Source organism: Dysidea avara, chromosome 12 (genome assembly GCF_963678975.1).
Source record: "Dysidea avara chromosome 12, odDysAvar1.4, whole genome shotgun sequence".
In the NCBI taxonomy this organism is placed as follows: Eukaryota; Metazoa; Porifera; class Demospongiae; order Dictyoceratida; family Dysideidae; genus Dysidea; species Dysidea avara.
The window spans coordinates 9,387,102-9,408,120 of NC_089283.1; the positions used below are offsets into that span (position 1 = coordinate 9,387,102).

General features: G+C 36.8%; 1 protein-coding gene across 1 annotated transcript; it reads left to right on the forward strand.

Moving 5' to 3' along the window:
• The first annotated feature begins 8,787 nt into the window (after positions 1–8,787).
• LOC136241477 (uncharacterized) lies at positions 8,788–20,872 on the forward strand. Its single transcript, XM_066032694.1, has 9 exons — positions 8,788–8,985; positions 16,238–16,286; positions 16,340–16,577; positions 16,659–16,789; positions 19,386–19,473; positions 19,521–19,582; positions 19,632–19,720; positions 20,302–20,445; positions 20,491–20,872. The coding sequence occupies exons 1-9, from the start codon at positions 8,875–8,877 to the stop codon at positions 20,719–20,721; spliced, it is 1,143 nt and encodes a 380-aa protein (XP_065888766.1). The 5' UTR covers positions 8,788–8,874; the 3' UTR covers positions 20,722–20,872.
• The last annotated feature ends 147 nt before the right edge of the window (positions 20,873–21,019 follow it).

Here is a 21,019-nt window from a genome sequence, read left to right on the forward strand (position 1 = left end):
AAAATATAACATTTAAGTACTTATTTACAAAGTTACTTCTTATTTTAAGTTTGCACATACTTCTTATTACAAATAACTTTAACTTAAGGTTACGGGATACTGTCAAACAAAAATTTTATTACGTAATTAAGGCGGGCTTGGTGTTGTTGTTTTGTGTATCAGCTGGTAATAGGCTTAAATTGTTGGGAGAACCATAGCATGCTGACTGGACAGGTACAAGAAAACACACATAACAGTACAAGATAACATAGAAACAACACACTTAGCAACTGGCACACCTGTAAGCGCATACGTAGTTTTGCTGACTAATGGCAATATTTTCCTGAACCAAAAATCAGAACTGTCAAACTAGTTGTTAACATTTTGTATAAACAGACTACTAGTTTGGCTTCTTGTCTAGGTCCTGACGAAGCCATTTGTTAGAAATAATGTTTCTAGTGCTTGTGATATCAATTTAAAAATTAATTTTGTGACCACAGTGTCTTGCTTTAGGTCATATTGTAGTCATATTTCAGCAACTATACCCATTATTCACAAATTCTCTTGTCAGTCCCTCACAAGTGATGTTCTTCAAATCTTAGAATTGTTAGTAAGTTCTCATGGCTCTTCATTGGTCTGATTTTTGGTTCATAGCTTGGCATGGGCCGGGACAACTCATGTTTCCATAACAACATTGAATTCCATGTCGATCAATGAGAAGTTAAGAATGCATAAATATTTGATAACAATGCATTAAGAAAAATCAAACTCCTAATCATGAAAAATGATTGATAGTGTACATGTGGGCCGGTTTACAGTATCCCGTAACCTTAAACAAATAATCTTACAATTAACAATTTGCATCTATTTATAAAAATAATACTTTTATGTGGTAAAAGTTGAGTAAAACTGATCCCACAATGTAATGTTACACTTAATGTTTAAAATACATTTTGCTAATGCTGGTATAGGAACTACAACAGGTTAGTTGGTTATAAGATAAGTGTTTGCATGGTCTAAAACAATTAATCATAATGATGACAATTATTGTATAGTTAATTGCATTCTTCAGATTCCTATAGTTCAAGAGTGCTGCACTAATTTCTAACATTAGGCTGTGAAGTTGCAGTCTTAAATTTAGAGTGACGTCAACATAAATGATCCTTGTGCACTCTAATTTTATTTTAAGACTGTCTTTTAATTAAGAAAATTACTTCTATATTAGTCACAGTGACAGCTACAGAATTTAATACAAAGAGAAAACCAATCTGGTGTAAAATTGTGTGGGGTCAAATACTCTAATAGAACAGTCACCAAAAATTCAAAAAGGTATATGCATGAAATTTTCAAAAACAGTTTGAACCAGGGACCACCATGCTCATTTACAAACCCTTCACCATGCACTGAACTGCTACTGTCATGATAAGTTACTCAGTTCACTTCATTTCTACCTTATAAATGAAAATTCTATATGGTTTAACTTTATAATGTCATAGACCTACCAAAGGAGAATCAAGATTTTATGTACAGTGTAGCCTCAGTTATATCTGAACCCCCTGGGACCAGGAGTGATACATAAGTCTGAAAAGTCTATATCTCTGAAACTGTGTCTTAAAACAGTATAAAGAACATTTTTTACAAAATTGTCAGTGTTACAAACTACCCTAATAGAACAGTCACTACTCTAATAGAGCAGTCATTTCCGTAATTTGGTTAACCGAGAATCCGGATAAGTGGGATCCAGATAATTGAGGTTCCATTGCATGTGTGTATATATTGTGTACTCTATTAAAGTATTTTAACAAATAGTCAAATGAAGTCCATTATATCATAATGTGTAACTGATTTATTGCATGTATGTAGGCCTGCTTATTTGTGGATTTGGTATAAGCTGAAATATCGTACACAAAACGTTAAGACCTTTGTGTATTTGGAGATCAAGGTAGTACTAGTTGATGCTATGATGGCTGTATACTCATAGGTAAATTTAATTAGCACTGGAGTGGAATGTGATTAAACTTGAGATAAAATCTTTAAGCTCCTCTTCTGTATACTCCCAAAGAACAAAATAGTAATAGTCATCAACATAATGCTTGTAGTAGAATGGTTTTAAGGTAGAATTTCTCTTTCCGGCTTACCCATAAAAATATTGACATAAGCAGCTGACGATAACTTAGAACCCATAGCACTACCTTGCAATTGTTGACAACAAATGTTATTGGATTCAAATGTCAGAACAATTTCAAGTAGTTTGGCTAACATTTCAGAAAGAGATGGGCTAACGTTTCAGAAATAGATGAGCTAATTACATTTCATAAGCTAGTTATATAGTCACTCTAAGTTCTGTTGATGTTTCTAGACATGCTTTGCATGCATAAAATGGTTTTACATCTATCATTGTCAACTAGGATAGTGTTCGGTTTATCTTTAAACTCTTTAAGCTCATTGATTAATTGGGTGAAATTTTTAAGATATGAGTTCATAATAGGTTGTAGCTAGTAGTCAACAAATTGTATGTGAAAAGTTTTCCATAGGACGACTGTCACAACAGCTTACTGTACTACAGGTTGTACGCCATGCCCATTTACAAACCCTTCACCATGCACTGAACCGCTACTGTCAGCTGCTCAGCTCACTTAATTTCTACTTTAGAAATGAAATTCTAGTTTAAATAATTTATAATGTTATAGACCTACTAATACAGAATGAAGATTCTAAGTTCTATTAAATGTGCACTCTATCAAAGTATTTTATATAATAGTCAATGATACCTGCAATATGATAGCTACTATTGTAGCTTCCATCTTCAATAATCATCACTGTATCTGTAGATAAAAGAATTTCATGAAATTCATGCAAAAACAGCCAAGCTGTAAAAATAATGTGTGATCTTCAAAAGCCTGGGTGAAAAGCTGTAAAATTAAAGGTTGTGCATGGCCAAGAAATAGCAAGAAATGGTTGCAATTTTAATAATAGCTGTATACATTATTAAATTTATTAACATTAACACGTCAACATCATCGCAACCATTTCTTGGCTGCCACCTTTGATTTCACAACTTTTTCACTCTAGCTTTTGAAGGTCACACCTTTTTACAGCTTATCTATGCTGGATTAGCTCCTACACCTGTGGTAGCTAAAAGAATTATGGAAAAAAAATTATGAGCAGTGTGTCTCCAGTGGCAGTGCATTAAGGCAGGAAATACTTTTGAACATAACAGTTATACAGTTCTTTGACTACTGTACTTTTAACACCTCCTGCACTTATTTTCATTCCATAACTTATATATCTAGCTTGTGTTCCACCACAATCTATACTTTCAGCCATTCTTTTCATGAACACAGCATTCTCATAAAACACTGTTCTGGCTTGGCCCTCAGTCCTACAAAATTTTGTCCTGTCCTGCATTGTTAGTGTTTGTATGCTGCTTTTGCATTTTGTTTTTGCTGCTGTAGCAGTCAGGGGTGTATTTAGTGGGGTTCAGGAAGCCAACTTGTAGACTTGCAACAGAAACACCGGACTATTATCACAAACGCACAGAAGAATGGGAACAGCTGCAGGGCAGTATATATATAGCTACAGTGTAATAGGAAACTCTACCAAAGTGGATTAAGGGAGAACAAGGGGTATTGAAGTTTATAAAGATTGACATACTCTAACAGAGTAGTCAGATGTTTCTAACAGTGGGCTCTAACAGGGGGCCATGGGCCCCCACTTGGACAATTAATGCTTGCAAGAAAATACAAATACTCTAATAGAGCAGTCAGCTACTCTAATAAAAGTCACCTAGCTACTTAAGTAGTAGCTAAAAACAGCATAGTAAAGTAGTCTAAAATAGGCTCTCTAGCCATGATAATTTTCCTGGGGACAAGCTCCAGACCCCCAAGAATAACAATGTATCTGTTGTGTGCTTCAGATTGCATTGGGTAAATTTCATTGTCAAAGTTAGCTCCCTCACTCTGTGGCTTGTTCCACCGCCTCTGTTAAATAGAGCACTCTAATAGAATGTTTTATGACAAAGCACAATCTTAATAATATAAATGAAAGGCTTAATAACTTGAAATTTAAAGATTAATACAACTAAATCTTGATTTTTATATTTAAATTGGAAAGTTTGGATATAATGTATTTGGATGGCTAATGCATGTCAATGCCTGACCAGCCATAAACCATAATAATTGCTATATAGTTCTTAAAGGGAATGAAGCCTTGTATTGAAATAGTTTATAGTATCCATAAAATCATATCTCTACATTTTCTGTCAACAGCTGGGAGCCATGTCCCAAGATCACTGCACCTATAACTTACTACTAAATCTAGAGACCACCCTGAATAGTCCTCTGGCTGTACTGTTAATATTTAGATAGCTATTATTGTTTTTTTATGAGTTGTTTTGTGTTTTTGGGAAGCACCCTCATACAGGCTCTGCTTAAACTTTCTGCTGCCACCCTGACAAATACTAATCATACAATATGGTAGTACTGTATAGTAGAGATCATAATAATATAGCTGACCATGTAGTCATAAACCATAACAATTGACATTCAGGACTTAAGTATAAAATTGAAAAAAAAAGAAAAAAAAAACACACTCTAATAGCTTACACAGTGGATTGGCTAGTTGAGTAGTTTACACTAGCTATTATAACTGATATGCACTTTCGCCAAACAGCTGTGGGGCATGCATGCTAGCTAAATCATGTGTGGAGCCCATTATTAAATGTTGTAATATAAGGTTATTAGATTGGGTTAGCAGTATAAGTGTCAATTCTGTGATGTCATGTCTTATAACAGTCAACATGCATGCATGCTTTGGTGAGTGTGCACCTATGTCAACAATATGAACCCCCCTTATCCGTTACTATATATAAATAGTTAATGTATTGAAACATCTTTGCTTTGTGTCAGAGATAAGCAACCAGAGGGGCTTACGTGCCCTTCTATTGTATGTATCGTGCGGACTTAACACTACCCAAAAGCATTTTAGTGCACACTTTTTGCATGATGAGTAGCTGGGGAAACTCATGATATACCACAACCATATGGGTATGGGTACATGGGTGCATGATTGTGCATGATATGATGGAAGAGTACAAAGAAGAGCCACTAAATTTGTCCAGGGTCTGCTACTTTTTGATGGCTATAACGAAAGCTACATTGTTATGGACTTTAATTTCTTTAAATGTTAGCGTACTCTTTAGAGCAAGAGCATTAATTTAATACCAAGTTTGTGAATTGTAAACCAGGTGAGATAGATGAAAAACTGACCAATTTCAAACGTTAAGTTGGTTGTAAAGGTCACTAAAGATCAAGTCTGAGGTGGCTCCCTATCAAAAAAATAACCTTTATGATACATAGAACTAACTAGCTATAGCTATGTGGCAAGTTTCATGCTTTTATCCAAATAGCTAACCATAGATATTAGAGAGTACTCTAATATCTATGAGCTAACTATCTTGACAGTTGTAAAATTTTGATAGACAATTAGAGTTATTACTATTGTAATGAGCAGGAATCACGAAGTCTTTGCCTTGCGAAGTTAGCACACAGTATAGCTAACTAATTCAGTGGGTGGGCCAACGTGCCCACCCAAATTTCCCTAAGAGAGCGGCGCACGCCCGATTTTGTTATTACGAACAAGAGACAAGTAGTGCATACCTTGGTAGCGCGATATTATCAGCAGTTGATAATGATATAAGGTCAATGATTACATCGCGTGATCGAAATAATTTAGGTGTTTTCTATTTAACGCATAGCATCACGTGATCCAAATTTTAGGCGGAGAAGAGAAGGAGGAATCCAGTCTATTTTTCACATCTGGAACATTTAATTGTGAGCAACAGCACAGATATTCTTTATAAGTTGTCGGGGTGAAGTGACCTAAAGTGATAGCTATAGACAAAAAGTGGTGTTATTATTATTATTATAGGTAATAATTGTAGAACTCACATGAGTGAGTATGTTACAATAGGTGTAATAATTAAGGCTAAATTACAATGTAGTCTTATAATATCTCTAGGTAAATTGTTCCATAATCGAATTGATGTAGGAAAGAAGCTGTGCTTGTATGCATCAATAGCTGTGCCTGGCTGTATAAATTTAAGGTCACTGCCCCTGGTATGCCTTGTTCTATGTGTTATATAGCTAGGTAGTGAGACATCCACGTTACTATGAATAAGTTTGTGCAACATTTGAAGTCAGATGTTTGAAGTGTGTTTCCATGGTATTCCAATTAAGACATAATAACATGTTTGGTACACTGCTAGTTTGGTAATAATCATGTATCACAAAATGAGCTGCTTGTCTTTGTACAGACTCTAGTTTGTTAATTGACTGTCTGCTGTAAGGTGCCCAAGCTGTAGCTGCATATTCCAAAGTGGATTTTATGTATGTAAGATACACTTTGATTTTATGTGAGCAATTTGTGAAATTTCTCCTTAATACAGAGTTTGCCTTTTTGCACACATTGTCTACGTGCTGGTTAAAAGATAGTTTGGAGTCAATTGATACCCCCAGGTATTTGGCACACTCGTGTTAATTTGGTTGGAGGTGAAATTAAGCCATACAATTATCTCAAGAGTCAGGCTGAAGTACAAAGAGTTGTGTACAAGTACAGATGAGTTAAAGAAGACAAAGACAAGGAGATGTAATAAGTTAGTTTCAATTTCTAGCTTCTAAATCATTCATGCAGTAGAATTAGACTAGTGAAGTAAGCTGCAGGAACAGCAGCATAGCATATTATTAGCTAGCTAGTTACATTTATGCACTTTTGAAAGTTTTTAAACCAAATGTATGTAGAGTCCGCTAAGGATGGACTCACATTTTGTGCTAGTTAGTTGCATGGGGTGAAATGTGTGGGTGAGTGTACCCACCCATCCGTGGAGGCCTGGCTATGCCACTGAGCTAATCAACTTAGCACTCATTGTAACTTATAGCACTCATTGTCAATGAGTGCTAAGTTGCAATTAAGTCATTGTAGCTAACCTAGCTTATTGTAACCATAGGGGTACAGGGGCGGATCTAGGATTTATAAAAGGGGGGGGCTACCTCAAGGTCTAATCTCTTGGGTAGAGGTGTGCAAAGCACACTCCCAGCACATGCTGGGGGCATGCCCCCCCAGGAAAATTTTGAAAAATAGTTGCTAAAATACTGCAATTTGGAGATGTTTCCACATAAAATTCATATTATTTTCTGCCTGTAGATATTTTATATACTACCTTTAGATTATAGGTGTGGCTCTCTGAAGCATTTTGCTCATGGAAAAGCTTGGGTAGGTACAGACAACCAAGTACATGATGCACCCCTCTCACAATTGCACAACACTGAATAGGTGCATGTTAAAATAATAATGTTGAAAGTGGAAAATTTTGAAATTTGAACAATACAAGATTGAATCTGAGAGCATTTTCAATGGAAATTGTGTACCTGAATTAAGTATTGCCATACATATTAACTACACAAGTAGATGAATGAAGCCCTTTAAAGAGACCAATGCACTTCATTGTATGTATAGGTGCAGGCAGATTTGGAAAAATTCCATAACAGAACCAACTACATGTTTCCAGTGAATGTTCTATTAGAGTAGTTAGCTGACTGCTCTATTAGAATATCTCGATCTTGTCCACCTCCAATGCTGATCCGGGTCCTTGTTGCATAAACTTTAGCATAAATCCACTGATAATACCTTGGAAAGATGTTTATAAGGTGGTTTTCTGAGTATTTGTAATATTAGTGATCATATAATTATGCTAAGACAAAATTTCATTATAATACTCAGCATATTGATCAAGTAAAGCCTAAATATGAAGGGGGGGGCTTCAGCCCCCAAAGCCCCCCCCCGGATCCGCCCCTGGGGTATATTATCTATGTTGTAGCTAACTTAGCACTTATTCACGGACGGTAGCTTATACTTAATATCGTTATTGTATACTGTGAACTACAAGGGGGTGTCACGTCGGCTCACGCTGTAGGTAGATCTGCGACCGCGGTCAAAGGCTTGACCTGGGAAAATTTCACCTTGACCCTTGACTTGCAGCGTTTATCGTCTTTGACCTATGACTTGAGCGTTCCTTGTTGAACTTTTGCCCTGTACTTATTTCTCTATTTTCCTATATGAACCTGCGCTTGTAATCTAGTATAATATTTTCTTAGTGCGTGCTACCAGCAGCTGGGAGAGAAAAAATCATTATAATTACGGCGAAATGCCTGTTGGAGCTTTAAAACATCTTCTTAGAGATCCTAACTTCTTGTGAGTTGCGTATAATCCCGTAAACTTGATAATAGCTACGTATAATTTTCGATTGTGGGTTTCGAACCTTCCGTATCGCCTTGACCCACTGTAAGAGCTATTTAGTGGCCTTGACCGTTGACTTAGAGTTTGACCGCGGTCGCAGACCTACCTACAGCAAGAGCCTGAGTGACACCCCCTTGGAACTAGCTAATAAACTTAGCACTTATGTGTAGCTACGTGTACATTAGCGTTAAAACCCTGTTAGGGTGATTAAGGCCCCTATTTGGTGATTATTAGTTTCTCATCCACCGCCCGCATCCTTCTTAAGCTACCGCAACATGGTAAGCCATTATTTACTCTGTGCATGCTCAGAAGAACACGTGATACCAAACCGTTAGAAAGGCAGGATGAGAAACTAATAATCACCAAATAGGGGCCTAATGCTTAGCTAACTTTTAGACCCCAAAAAAAAACTGTTACATGCCGATCTAGTTAGCTAACAGGGCCGCATGCCGACCAGACGAGGGCGGGGGCCGCTATAGACTTGTCAAAAAGCTAGAGCGCGGGGGGGCGCTAGACTAACCACTACTGAGGGACTTGTTTTGATTTGTTCTGCTGTTTGTTGCGAGATCACTGGGTCACCATCAGCGCGCTCAGCGTCACGTGATGAAGGTTATTTCGGTGATCCTAATCAGTTCTATAATTCTATCAGTACACAACTCCGATGCTGCCCCTTTGAAGAAAGTTATCCTCGGAGATGAAGAAACGAAATCTAAGGTATGCAACAACGCATGGCCAGACCGCTCCAGTGTCAGCGGCATTGCATGGGGTATAGTAGGGATGCCGGAAGGGTCACCTTTTCTCGCCTTTTAGTATGGCGCCATCAGACTAATTAATAAATAATTAATGCATAGCAGTAATTGCATATAGATTACACAAAATGCAAGTACATTACTAAACTGGTGGAAGCAAAACTGTCCTATTTGGTAAAACTTGTACATAATTAATTGTCAGTGTTCAACAACATCTATGCCATCAGAAAGAGCATTGGTCATAATATTATTGTGAATGACCAATGAGCTAGCCTTCTTCCTCAGAATGTTAACATGCTAATATTCTTAGCAAAAAACCTGTGGTATAGTGATTGTAATCATCAGTAGTACTATTTAGTAGGGTTCCCCCTTAAGTGACACATGCTGCTAAATTAAGTGCCATGTCTAAAAACCATCGTAGAAAAAGTCATACTCAACGAAAATCACCTTGATGGAATATTCTTACTCCATTCAATATCAAATAGCTACCAATATAAAACAAGAAAACACTTGCAGACATTATCCATATATAGAATTTTTTAAAAATTGTCAACCCATAATTTGGTCTGCCTACCTCACTGCCTGACTACTGTTGCAAGGCTAGATCTTGACTAAGCAAAGCAGTGCACGGCCACCATTTTACACCACAACAGCAAACATGGGTGGAATGTTCCTTTTGTGGTTTCAACGAATTTCTACCTTCTGCACTTTGCTGTTCCTTTTATCTTCAATTAAATGGTCGTCTTCTTCAAGAAACCATACAAAGGCAATGACTTTCTGTCTCGACACTTTCCTTGAAGGAGTGTATTTAGATGCAACGAAACTATTTGAGGCACTTAGCAGACTGTAGTATCCCTGGTAGTACCAGAGTAGTGGTTAATATTAAATGATTGCAATAGGCCACGTCCCCTTAAATGATGATGACACCTTTTACTGAGGCCATGCCCCTTACCATTCTAGTTTACTGCATAGCTAAACAGCGAGATCGGGACACTCTAATACAGCAGTTACAGCAACAGTGTACTGTGTTTTAGGTAGTACTGAAACAAATGACTATTTGGATAGTTGTGAAAAAACGACTGAATATTCAATTATTCTTTAAGCTTATAGTTCTATTGAGTAAGTACTGAAACCTTTTGCTATGGAGCAAGATAAAGCCTAAGAGCTATTTCTATCTTTTCTAAAATTAGAATTTTTACAGCATAGATACATCACTTCATTCACAATCTTAAGTTTCAAGGCTGGCTTTTCCATCTGAATACAGTGTACAAAGTGTTAACAATTATTTGAATAGTGTGTTAACGAATCAAATAGTGTCATGCTGACCAAATAGTCAAATAACCAAATAATCGTTTCAGCACTAGTTTTAGGCCAGGCAAACTTGATTATTTGTTTCTCATCCACAAAAATTTGGATTTCCATGCGGGCAGGAGGTCATTATTCATTATTCATTATTAAAAGAAAATACTCCAAGTCAAGCTGTCTGCTACTATAAAAGTTAGCTAAAGCCTTTTAAGAACTAGTGCTTATGTTTCTGAGGTGCAAGTGACATTTGCTGTGCTGTAAATAATAGCTAGCCTTCTTAGTATCAAAATACATGTGCACATGATTAAAAACAGCAATAATGAAATTAGAGGTGGTGGGGTAAAAAGGGATGCAGGTGGAGATGAGAAACAATCAATCAAGCTTCTCACCTTATACTGTAGCTATGCTTTAACCATGAAAAATTATTAATTTAAAAATGGAATAGGGTTCCAGCTATAAAAAGTATTGAAACAAGATATGAGGGAAATCCTTACTTGGCATTGTAGCCTACTGTACTTTGGCATTAAAATTAGGGATTTTCCCACATTGCTACAATGCCAAGTAGGTATTTTCCCTCATATCTACTACCATCATCTCTTTTTTTTTATTGCTGGAACCCTACTTCATTTTAAAAATATTTTAATGTGCTTTAAACTACTGAACATTTTTAAAATGTTAGTATTATCACTGTAACTGATGATCTGAGGCTGTTAATTATCTTTGATAATATCGTGATTGTATCGCTATCATGATATAAAAGTTACTATCTATTGTGATTACGATAGAACTATCACTCAGCTCTACTCTTGTCCCCAATGCTAGCAATCTCTGACCCCTCCTTCTCCATCATCAAGTTATGTTTTGGAGCCACTTTTGGCAACTTTTGATATACCTAAAGGTTATCATTTTATGGAATCAAGTGATTACCATAGTTGACAACTTCTAGATTATTGCCAAAGTTGGCAACAATCATTAGAAGTCATTGTATTACCAAATTTGGTAACCCAATGATTTCCACAGGCTACTTGAATTGCTGCTGATTTAGGCGACTCTCTCAGTAGCCAAACGTGGCATCCTTTGACGTTGCCAATTTAGAAACCTGTGCACACATATTGTATGCCATATACCTTCTGATTGTGGGTTAAAGTTTCCACTATAGAGCTTTTTCAGCACGTGATCAAAAATTGCATAATTTATAGTAGTCGCCATTGCGTTTTGGTGGATCACATACTCTGATAGTGGTATGGTCAGCTGTGTAGTGATTAATTGTAGGAATCGTTCTGACCGTCGTGATGGCTGTACATCAAACACAGATGTTTCCCTTTATCGACTCCCAGCAGTTACTGATCGATACGGGAAGGAGGATTTTGAGCTTTGAAACAAACGCTTAGCTGGATATCTAGCAGCTATCTCTAGGGATCGATGACATTGATCCCAATTCATTAGTAGGCCATGATTTGCTCAAGACATTTCTTGTCTGGCAAACTGGCTGGTTTGTACGAAGTTACCAACCCAGACTGGATGTCAAGTTTGCATGTGGGGCACAGTAAAGTCTCAGCTGCAGAAGGTTCTCGTAATGATGTAGCCAGGTATGAAAGAGCAAAAGAAGGCTGTTTGGGAAAAAACTGTTGAACAATTAGAAGTCAATGTGTCTGATTTATGTGAAATGGAGCTGTATGCTTATTTGTGCAGAACAGATCAAAATTGGAAGAGAAGTATGTGAATGTTGGCAAAGAAAAGCCAGATTTTAATTGTTCTTGAACTGTCAAAAAGTTACAGGATCAGCTTGTTGATTGCCAGAAAGCTACTGATGACCAAACTGAACAAGCAACTGAACTTTTACCACCATTCTGTGAGGAAAGTTTTATGAGTGATGATTTCACTGTAACACACACTGGTGTACCTAACTTAAAGGTACTGAAGGCTGTATTTGACCATGTGAGCAGGAGATTTCCAACTGACGGGGCTACCAAATTGTCGAATTTATACATGTAATGATGAAGCTGTGGACAAATGCACCGAACAATCTCCTGGGTTACAGTTTTGGTGTTTCTGCTTCTACAATCTCAAGACTTCTTTTGAAGTGGCTGACACAAATGGACATTTGGCTATAATATTTAATAATGTAGCCAGATCAGGATGCCCTAAAGAAAACAATGCCAAGTTGCTTTCAAAATCATCTGGAAAGACAGTGGCAGTCATTTTAAACTGTTTTGAATTTTTTGTAGAATGTCCTTCCAATTTACAAGCCAGAGCAATGACATGGTCAAATAATTATAAGCACCACAATACCATCAAAATACTTTTAGCGATTACTCTGCAGGGTGTGGTATCATTTGTCTCATCAGAGAGACAAATACTTAACAGAACACTGTGGTATTTTAAAGAAACTCTTGCTAGGGGATATAGTGTTGGCAGACTGTGGAATTGACATTGCCAACTCTGTGGAAGACATGCAAGCTACATTACACATTCCTGCTTTCACAAAGGGGAAGAGCCAACTGTCAGCAGCAGAGGTTGAACAAACTAGAGCTATTGTTAATGTCTGCATACATGTGGGACACGTCATTGGTTCTGTCCGACAAAGGTTTCCAATTTTACAGAGCACTTTACCAATTCAATTTTTGATGATCAGAAAAGGTGAAGAGACACCTTTAATTGATAGAATAATCCATGTTTGCTGTGCTTTAAACAATGTGTGTGACTCAGTAGTACCATTTGACCAATTCTGTAATTCTCCAAGGCCTGCCATGCAATTGCAATGTACATAGCAGACCTGACCCGACTCCTCCAGAATTATCCACACATGCAACAGTGGTTCACTCATCATCTGTGAATGGCCTACCTACACAACACATAACAAATAATTATAACTTTGTATGTATGTATGTACAATGAACTCAATTTACTGTACAATATGACCATTTGTATCATTCAACTAATAAATCTGCCAGTGACAACACACTTTCCAGAAACTTTCCTGTTACTAACATCCTTCACCCAACCACCTACAAATTGGTTGTAGGCTTCAAGGCCTTTCCACGCTTCAAGCTGCTCTGCTGTGACAAAACTAGTTCGTAAAACCAAGTAAGAAACAGTATCAATTGATTCCACAGGAGGAAAACTGTCAGTTAAAATGCCTGCATCACTGAGAAATGGGTCAATCCCACCTATAATAGATAGTTTATCCTTGTATCACTTTCATCGGAAAGGCCTTCAGCATAACTTGACAGCCTTGACATTCCACACTTTGTGTCTATCAGGTGGTGCACCAAAATGGCATCTCGGTACAGTTTATGTAATTTTGATCACATGCTGAAATTGAAATTTTGGCAAGCAGAATATTTGATGTTTGCTTAATGGTTTGCATTTGACGAGTTTAATTTGACAAAATGCATGTCTCATAAAGTGTGGTAGCAAATTGTGTAGCTAGCTGCATGGCTCCTCATTTACAAAGGTGTAATACTCATCTTGTGCCTAAGTACTGTCCTGTTCTTTCATGTGAAACAGAGGACAGAGATTTATTCAATCCATAGCCAGTGCAGCAGCCATCTAAAAAAGAAACAAAATGATTGGGAACATTCTCCATGCAAGATCTCCAGCACATGTATCTTCGCCTCCTTCCATGGCAAAAAGAGTAGGACTTTAGCCCACAATATTACAGACAATCATAAAATTGTTTGATTTACTGCAGGTTGCTGTTCAGTACATCAATAGCAATAATTTTGTGCAGACTGGTACTCCCATACAGGTAAAGTATATATATATATAGTTATTTCGCTATCTCACTAGCTATTTGTATCAGATGTGACGAAGCTCAACTTGATCATACTTTTCTTTCAGCCATCTTCAATATCACCATACTTGATGAGCTTGCTGTAAGTACAGCACCTTGTTCCTTGAGGAAATTCACTATTAGAGTTAGGAGATTCACTATTGTGATTAGGAAATTATTAAATTTAGGAGATTTGCCATTAGGATTAGGAAAATTACCTGTAGTGTTAGAAAATTCACTAGTAGGTTAGTTAGGTAAGGAGTAGGGTTGGGGTTAGATATAATGACCTGTAAAGCAAGCCAAAACAAAAATATTTCTGCATAAATCACTGTATGCACAGAAATTTTGGTGCGGAATTAAAATTGGTGACACTTACAAAATCGCCAAATTAAAACCTTGCCATGTTTTATTATTACTGTTTGTAATATTTCTGATTGTATAGGCACAAGATTAAGAATCCTATTAGTGAATCTCCTAACTCTAGTAGTGAATTTCCTAATCCTAATAGCAAATTTCCTTGCAAATTCCCAAACTCTACTAGTAAATTTCCTAGTTATATAATAGTAAATTTCCTAACCCTACTAGTAATTTTGCTAACTCAAATTTCTCAACACTAATAGTACATTTCTAACTAATTTACTACTGTAGATTTTCTAATCCATTTATGCAACAATAATCCAATACTGAAAACCAATACCCACAATTGTATTTCCCTTGCTATACAGAGTAAACAATTTGTCAATTGTGGCAAGGTTTGGAGAATGCCACATTTGCTTTGTAAGTTCCCAAAACTAGCAAAACTGGCCAAATTACACTGTGAAAAAGGTGGGATATAATATGGTATTTCCAGTGGCTTATTGAATACAAATAAGCCTTAATATAAACCCTGTATTATACTCATGTTATAGTTTAGTATAATGCATACTATACTATTACATATATGGTTTCAGTTTATTTACCACATTACCTGAAATAGCTTATATCAAATATAATACCCACACTATACCATCACATATATGGTTTCAGTATGTTTAACACATTAACTAAATCCTTACATGAGATTGTTAGTATAATACAGGTTATATCAAGCTTTTTTGTATTCAATAAGCCACTGGAAATACCATCTTATATCCCTCTTTTTTCACAGTGTTAATACTTTTCAAAATTGGCAAGACTTTCTAGTTTAAAAGATTCCAAATTAAACTTATCTATTAGTTGTAGAAACTACATAGCTAAATACCTGCAGCAAGAGCCAGATCAGTTGTGTGCCACCAGGATTAAGAAAACACTTGCACTTCCTTTAAGGGGTCAATGCTGTGTGCCTTCATTGTTTTGCCCAATACTGCTTACAGTTTAATTTCCTCTCTGATTGGGTAAAAAACTAATTTTACATCACAGGGCTTTAGTTGCCCTCATAGTGCCATCTTTTGTCATAAAATAATTCTGGTCATTTAATATCTATAAGATGGAGTCAGTCTTGCCTGAAAACTTTGGTTTGGGGAAGTTTTACACCATTGCTCTGCAGTTTTAGTGGACGATGACACATGATCAGTATCTTTGTATAGCTATAGTAAAATTGGAACGTTGGGTTTTGATCCCACATACCAAATAATTATATAAAATTTTTATGAATGCATCTCACACAGGCTAAACTTGTACTGTATGCAGAATACTTTGAAGTTAAAAAACATACTGTCAGATGGAAGGTATTCACTGGTGCTTACTTTAAAGTGCGTAGCTACAATCAATTAAGTCACCATGTAGAGAATCCACCCACAAACAAGTCATCTTCAGCTACAAGAAAACAATTTTTACATATATACAAAAGATATTTTTTTAAATACACACACACATACACACACATCTTCATTGTCTTCCTGTAGTAAAGAAAAATTATTAAGTAAAAGGAAGTCTCATAGCTATAGGCAGAAGCCAACTTTTGGTGTATGCAATTACTGATATCTAAACCAAAACAGTCAAACTGTGAAATCATTATTGGCATTAACATCATTGCAGCCATTTCTTGGCCACCACCTTTGATTTCTTTTTTTACCCTGGGGGCCACAAGCTTGGCTGTTTTGGTTTAGATAACTTATACATGCATATTACACCATTTTCATATGAACTGTACAAACAGGGTGCAATGTGTTTGGATGGATCTCCTCCAGGATACTATATTCGTACTGGTAAGATCAATTACGGTAACATAGTAATCGTTGAGTATACTCTTTGTTGCTAGGAGCAAGCTCACCAAACAAATGGAGATTTCATCTTCATGGTGGAGGGTGGTGTTCTGATGAGGATGAATGTGTTGAAGCATCCAAGGGGCAATATGGATCGTCAAGTGACACCTACTGGCCTGATAGTTATACAATGTATGGTTTCCTATCAGATAACTGTACTGACAATCCCGAATTCTGTGGCTGGTCCATAATGGTTGTAATATACTGTGATGGTGCTTCATTTACTGGCTATGTGTAAGTTGTAAAACAATAAGTTTTGGTGGCATTGTTGTAGAGCACCTTTTATATTAACAAATATATGTGTGTGATGCTTAGGGAAGAACCAGTCACCTGGAAAGATACCACATTGTATTTCCGAGGTGCTAAGATTTTGGATGTGATGATTGACAATTTCTTGACACTTGGTGGAGATGAGATGGAGCAAATTATTTTAACCGGTTGCTCAGGTACACCTTTTAATTGCAAAGTGAAACCTCTCATTGAGCGTCATTTTGTACGTAGCTAGTAGAGATGCAGCGATATATCACGTATCATATCGTTTTAAGACAATATTGCTGCATCGATACAAAGTCAAACCGTATCAATATATCACGTATTGTGATATATCGACATATCGTGGTTGGTTAACATGGCTGACAATCAAATTATTGTACATTGTGGTTAAACTGAGTAGTATGTAATGTTTCTCAAAGAAAAATTAGCTCACTTATTTCTCTTAAAAAACAAAAAACAACATTAAAAAAACAACATTGACCGTTGCTTAGACTCCACTTTGTATCGCGCAATATATCGCTGCATCGTGATACACCAGAGGCAATATATCGATACGTCTACACACTGTATCGTTGCAACTCTAGTAACTAGCATACAGTACTGTTACATAGTAAAGGAGGTTTGTACCTCCTATGGCACCTTGGCTAAGGCTCAACCCATGTTTACCTTATAGTTTACCGCAAGTGTACTGATGTTTACCTTGCTTTACCCAATGTTTACTCATGTTTACCTTATTTTATCTCATTTGTACCTATTTGAATCCACATTTACTTTAGTTTTCCCTAAGTGTACCCATTTTATTCATGTGTACTGTATTTCACCTCACGCATACCCATGTTCACTCAGTTTACCCCATATTATGCAACAATGTACCCCATGTTTACCTCATATTTAGTTAAAATTAATATTGAACTCAATTGTTCACCTGTTTGTTTAATATTTGTCTCAGTCACCGTGTTTACCATGTTTACCAAGTTACAGAAAAGGGGTCTGAAATCCATGTCCTATATCTAGCCACATAGGATATATACAGGCATGTGCCACTTCAGCCTGATAGGTGCCTTTTGGCATACTGCTGTAATACATGCATCATGGGCTTACCTTTGTCATCTTTTGTATCCTATTTCTTTTTGCTGACAGTGCAAGGTGTCAATTTGCAGTAGCATATTAATGGTTTTGTGTATCAGAATAAAATGAAAATTGTCTGTATTTTCACACAGGCAGTCGAAGCAAGAGTTCATAATATAGTAGTGGGGGAGAGTGTCTAAATGAAATACTTCCATGGAACACACTGTGTTAAGTTACACCTGAGTCTGTTCAAAGAATAAAGACTTGACCTTATCAGCACCAATTAACGCTAATCAACAGTTCTCTCACCAGTGGAGGTATTGATTTAATCAAAGAGAAACTTAACCCAGTGTGTTTGTACAGGTTATATTGACAGTAGGACACTCTCCCCCAATACTATATTATGAACTCCCACTACTATATTATGAACTCTTGGTCAAAGTACATAGCCATATAAGTAGTTTTGTTGTAGGCTAGCTCTGTGTATCAGTCTCCATGCCTATGGCTATGTGACAAGCAGAAACTATGTGAAATGGCTAAATTACTTATTATAGCAGGGGCATACACAAAAAAAGTTTGCCTCTACAGCTAAGTGCCTTTTTTTGTAGTAGCTTTCATTGCCTGACTACTTTATTAGTGTGTCTTGAACTTTTCACTAAAATTATTGTTCAGAACAATGCTGCAGGCATTGCTACCATGTAATGTTAACTAAGAATAGTGATTTTTTTAAATGTGTAATAGCAATACCAGTTTCTGGAAACCTGAAGTATGAGTGCATTTTTATCATACGATTATATAGCCTCATACGTCTGGCACCATTTTCTTCCCTTGATGCAGTGTTACAGAAGTTCACTAATGTTACAATAGTTAACACAAAATGTAATGAAAATGATAGAATAATAAGAGGATCATTGGCTGCAGTACAAATTTATTCCCTTTTAGCTATTCTGATTTATTGCTAATTAGCTATATGGGTAAAGTATATGAATTAAATTCACACTACAGATGATGATTTATTGTTTCATTGTAATGATCCCTACTAGTATTATGTACTTGTTTGTCAAACAGCCATTTTATGTAAGGTACCAGGAGCTTATAAGCCCGAAGCCTTACGGCGCTTATGAGCTCCTGAAGGTATACTCATCGTGGTAATGTTAGAAAGGCACATGTTGTTGTTTCATGCTAATTCATGCAGCAGTTACACTCCATTTGTCCCAGTACTGGTCCACCGGGAAGGCATGACTGTGCTAGCATGACAGCTGAAGGCTTTGCTTGTGTGTGTGTGCGTGCGTGCGTGCGTGCGTGTGTGCGTGTGTGTGTGTGATTTTGCATTAGTATGTGTACACTCCTGATAATTACGAGATTCCAACTTTGATGTTCTGTGATACCCAGTTGCTGTTTTTGTGGTTTCTCTGAGTGAAAATCTTTATTCACATTGTCCACCTGCATAATGAGAACTTGGTGGCCTGGTGTTGACTGAAGAAGCAAAATTCCAATAGTCCTTAGCTCCTTGGTCATGTTGGGGTCAATTTGGAATTGTGGGTTCTACAGCCTCTATCCATGAGTCTTCCAGCGGGTCACTAGTCCTGCATGGTTCACAGCTCACTTGACAGCAACAACTAATTTGTGCATAGAGGCTTTGCTGCTGTGTCAGTCAATGTGTGTTTGAGTTCATATATAATATGGTGATCTACACTGTAGCTGGAGGCTTGGCTACTTACATTCATGTTGACTATTTCCGATCTAAAGTTCCCAGTCACATTCCCGTACATGCCATGGCTGATGCAGGGTAATGAAATTAAACAAAGAATGTAGCATACACCTTTTTATCAACAGATACTTTCTTGATGCTCCGAATGTCACTGGGGAGATGCATATAAGAGGTTATTACCAGAATAGTAAGAAATTGAAATATGCATATTAATAATTAAGTTGATTCTTCTATAGTCTTTAAATTACACAATTGTAAGGATAGAGTCAATCAGGATTGTATTGCTGATAACCCAACAGAGGAGTGGAAATGTTTCATGGCACAAGTAAGTCATTAGTCATGTGTGGCCATCTCAGCAAGGCCCACCACATTTCACCCTGTTTCTATAATGCTATAGACAGTCAGAAAAGCAAAAAAATTCATTTGTCACTAACAAAACCTGAATTGCACATATATTACATGTACATTGGTACACAGTTAGAATTTGGATTAAAATGATCGCCATAAATTGGTGAATCAATCTAAGTAAGCCTGAGTCAAATCTGCTCAGAATTTTGTCCCAAAATTTTTTACTCATTGTCCTTTTCAGTATTCCCATTATGCTTGCATTATGCTTCAAGGTGACAACTTTTCTTACAGTAATCTTGGAACGTTTTGATCAGTGAATGCTCTATTAGAATATCTACAAAATAACTGTTCTATTAGAGAGCATCAATCTTCTGTTGTAGTATGCATTCCCACTGACTGCTCTATTAGGGAGTATTGATCTACATAATTTCAAGGAATAAAACTCCATAGTTTGAAATACCCGCACTAAGATTATTAGAAAAGTGCAATGATGCAAACTTTGCAGGCCAGGGTTTGCTGAGATGGTGATGTTTATATCTTTGACTTTCTCAATTCTAGTACATTTACCCCTACATTGAGACTCCAATATTTCTGCTCAACTCAATCTATGACATTTGGCAAATTGATAATATTTTACAACTGGATTGTCACCCACCGGATTGCAATGATGATCAACTGGAACAATTTGAAACTTATGGAACTGTATGTTGATAAAATTCTGAGTGGGTTATATTATTGTCATTATAGGAATTCATTGCAGCCGCTAATGTACCAATCGCGTCATCAAACAATGGAGTATATATCAACTCTTGTCAATATCACTGTCAATCTACATTCTACACCGAAGTTAACTGGTCAAAGACTAAGGCTGATGGACAAACAGCATGGGATACATTCAACGCCTGGTTATACAATGACACCTCCAAGAGTTCTAAAATAGTGAATGATTATCCAAGCGAGGAAATCTGTGATTTCTAGTAGGAATTATGTTATTTTGTAAAGGATCACAAACTGCAATTGTAGCATTATGCATGTATAGGTAATAATTACACAAGGGCAGACTCTCCTTCCCTCTTCTTAGCAACACATGTCACAGCAATAGTTGTTGCAGATGCAATTACAAAATATCATCAACCAGGGGCGTAGCTAGCCAGAAGGTGATGGAGGGGCAGGCATGCCCCCACGAAACACTCAAAATCATTCATAATTGCAAAAAAGGCTAATCACCCAATGGTGGGCTGGCCAACATACGGTGTTGTATTATTACAGCTTAAAT

Bases quoted from the DNA above. Each gene is read 5' to 3' on its own strand.
- LOC136241477 (XM_066032694.1), top strand. From the start codon at position 8,875: ATGAAGGTTATTTCGGTGATCCTAATCAGTTCTATAATTCTATCAGTA. The intron at 16,287-16,339 runs GTAAGATCAATT...CTTTGTTGCTAG, and splicing joins AGGATACTATATTCGTACTG to GAGCAAGCTCACCAAACAAA. The intron at 16,578-16,658 runs GTAAGTTGTAAA...TGTGATGCTTAG, and splicing joins GCTTCATTTACTGGCTATGT to GGAAGAACCAGTCACCTGGA.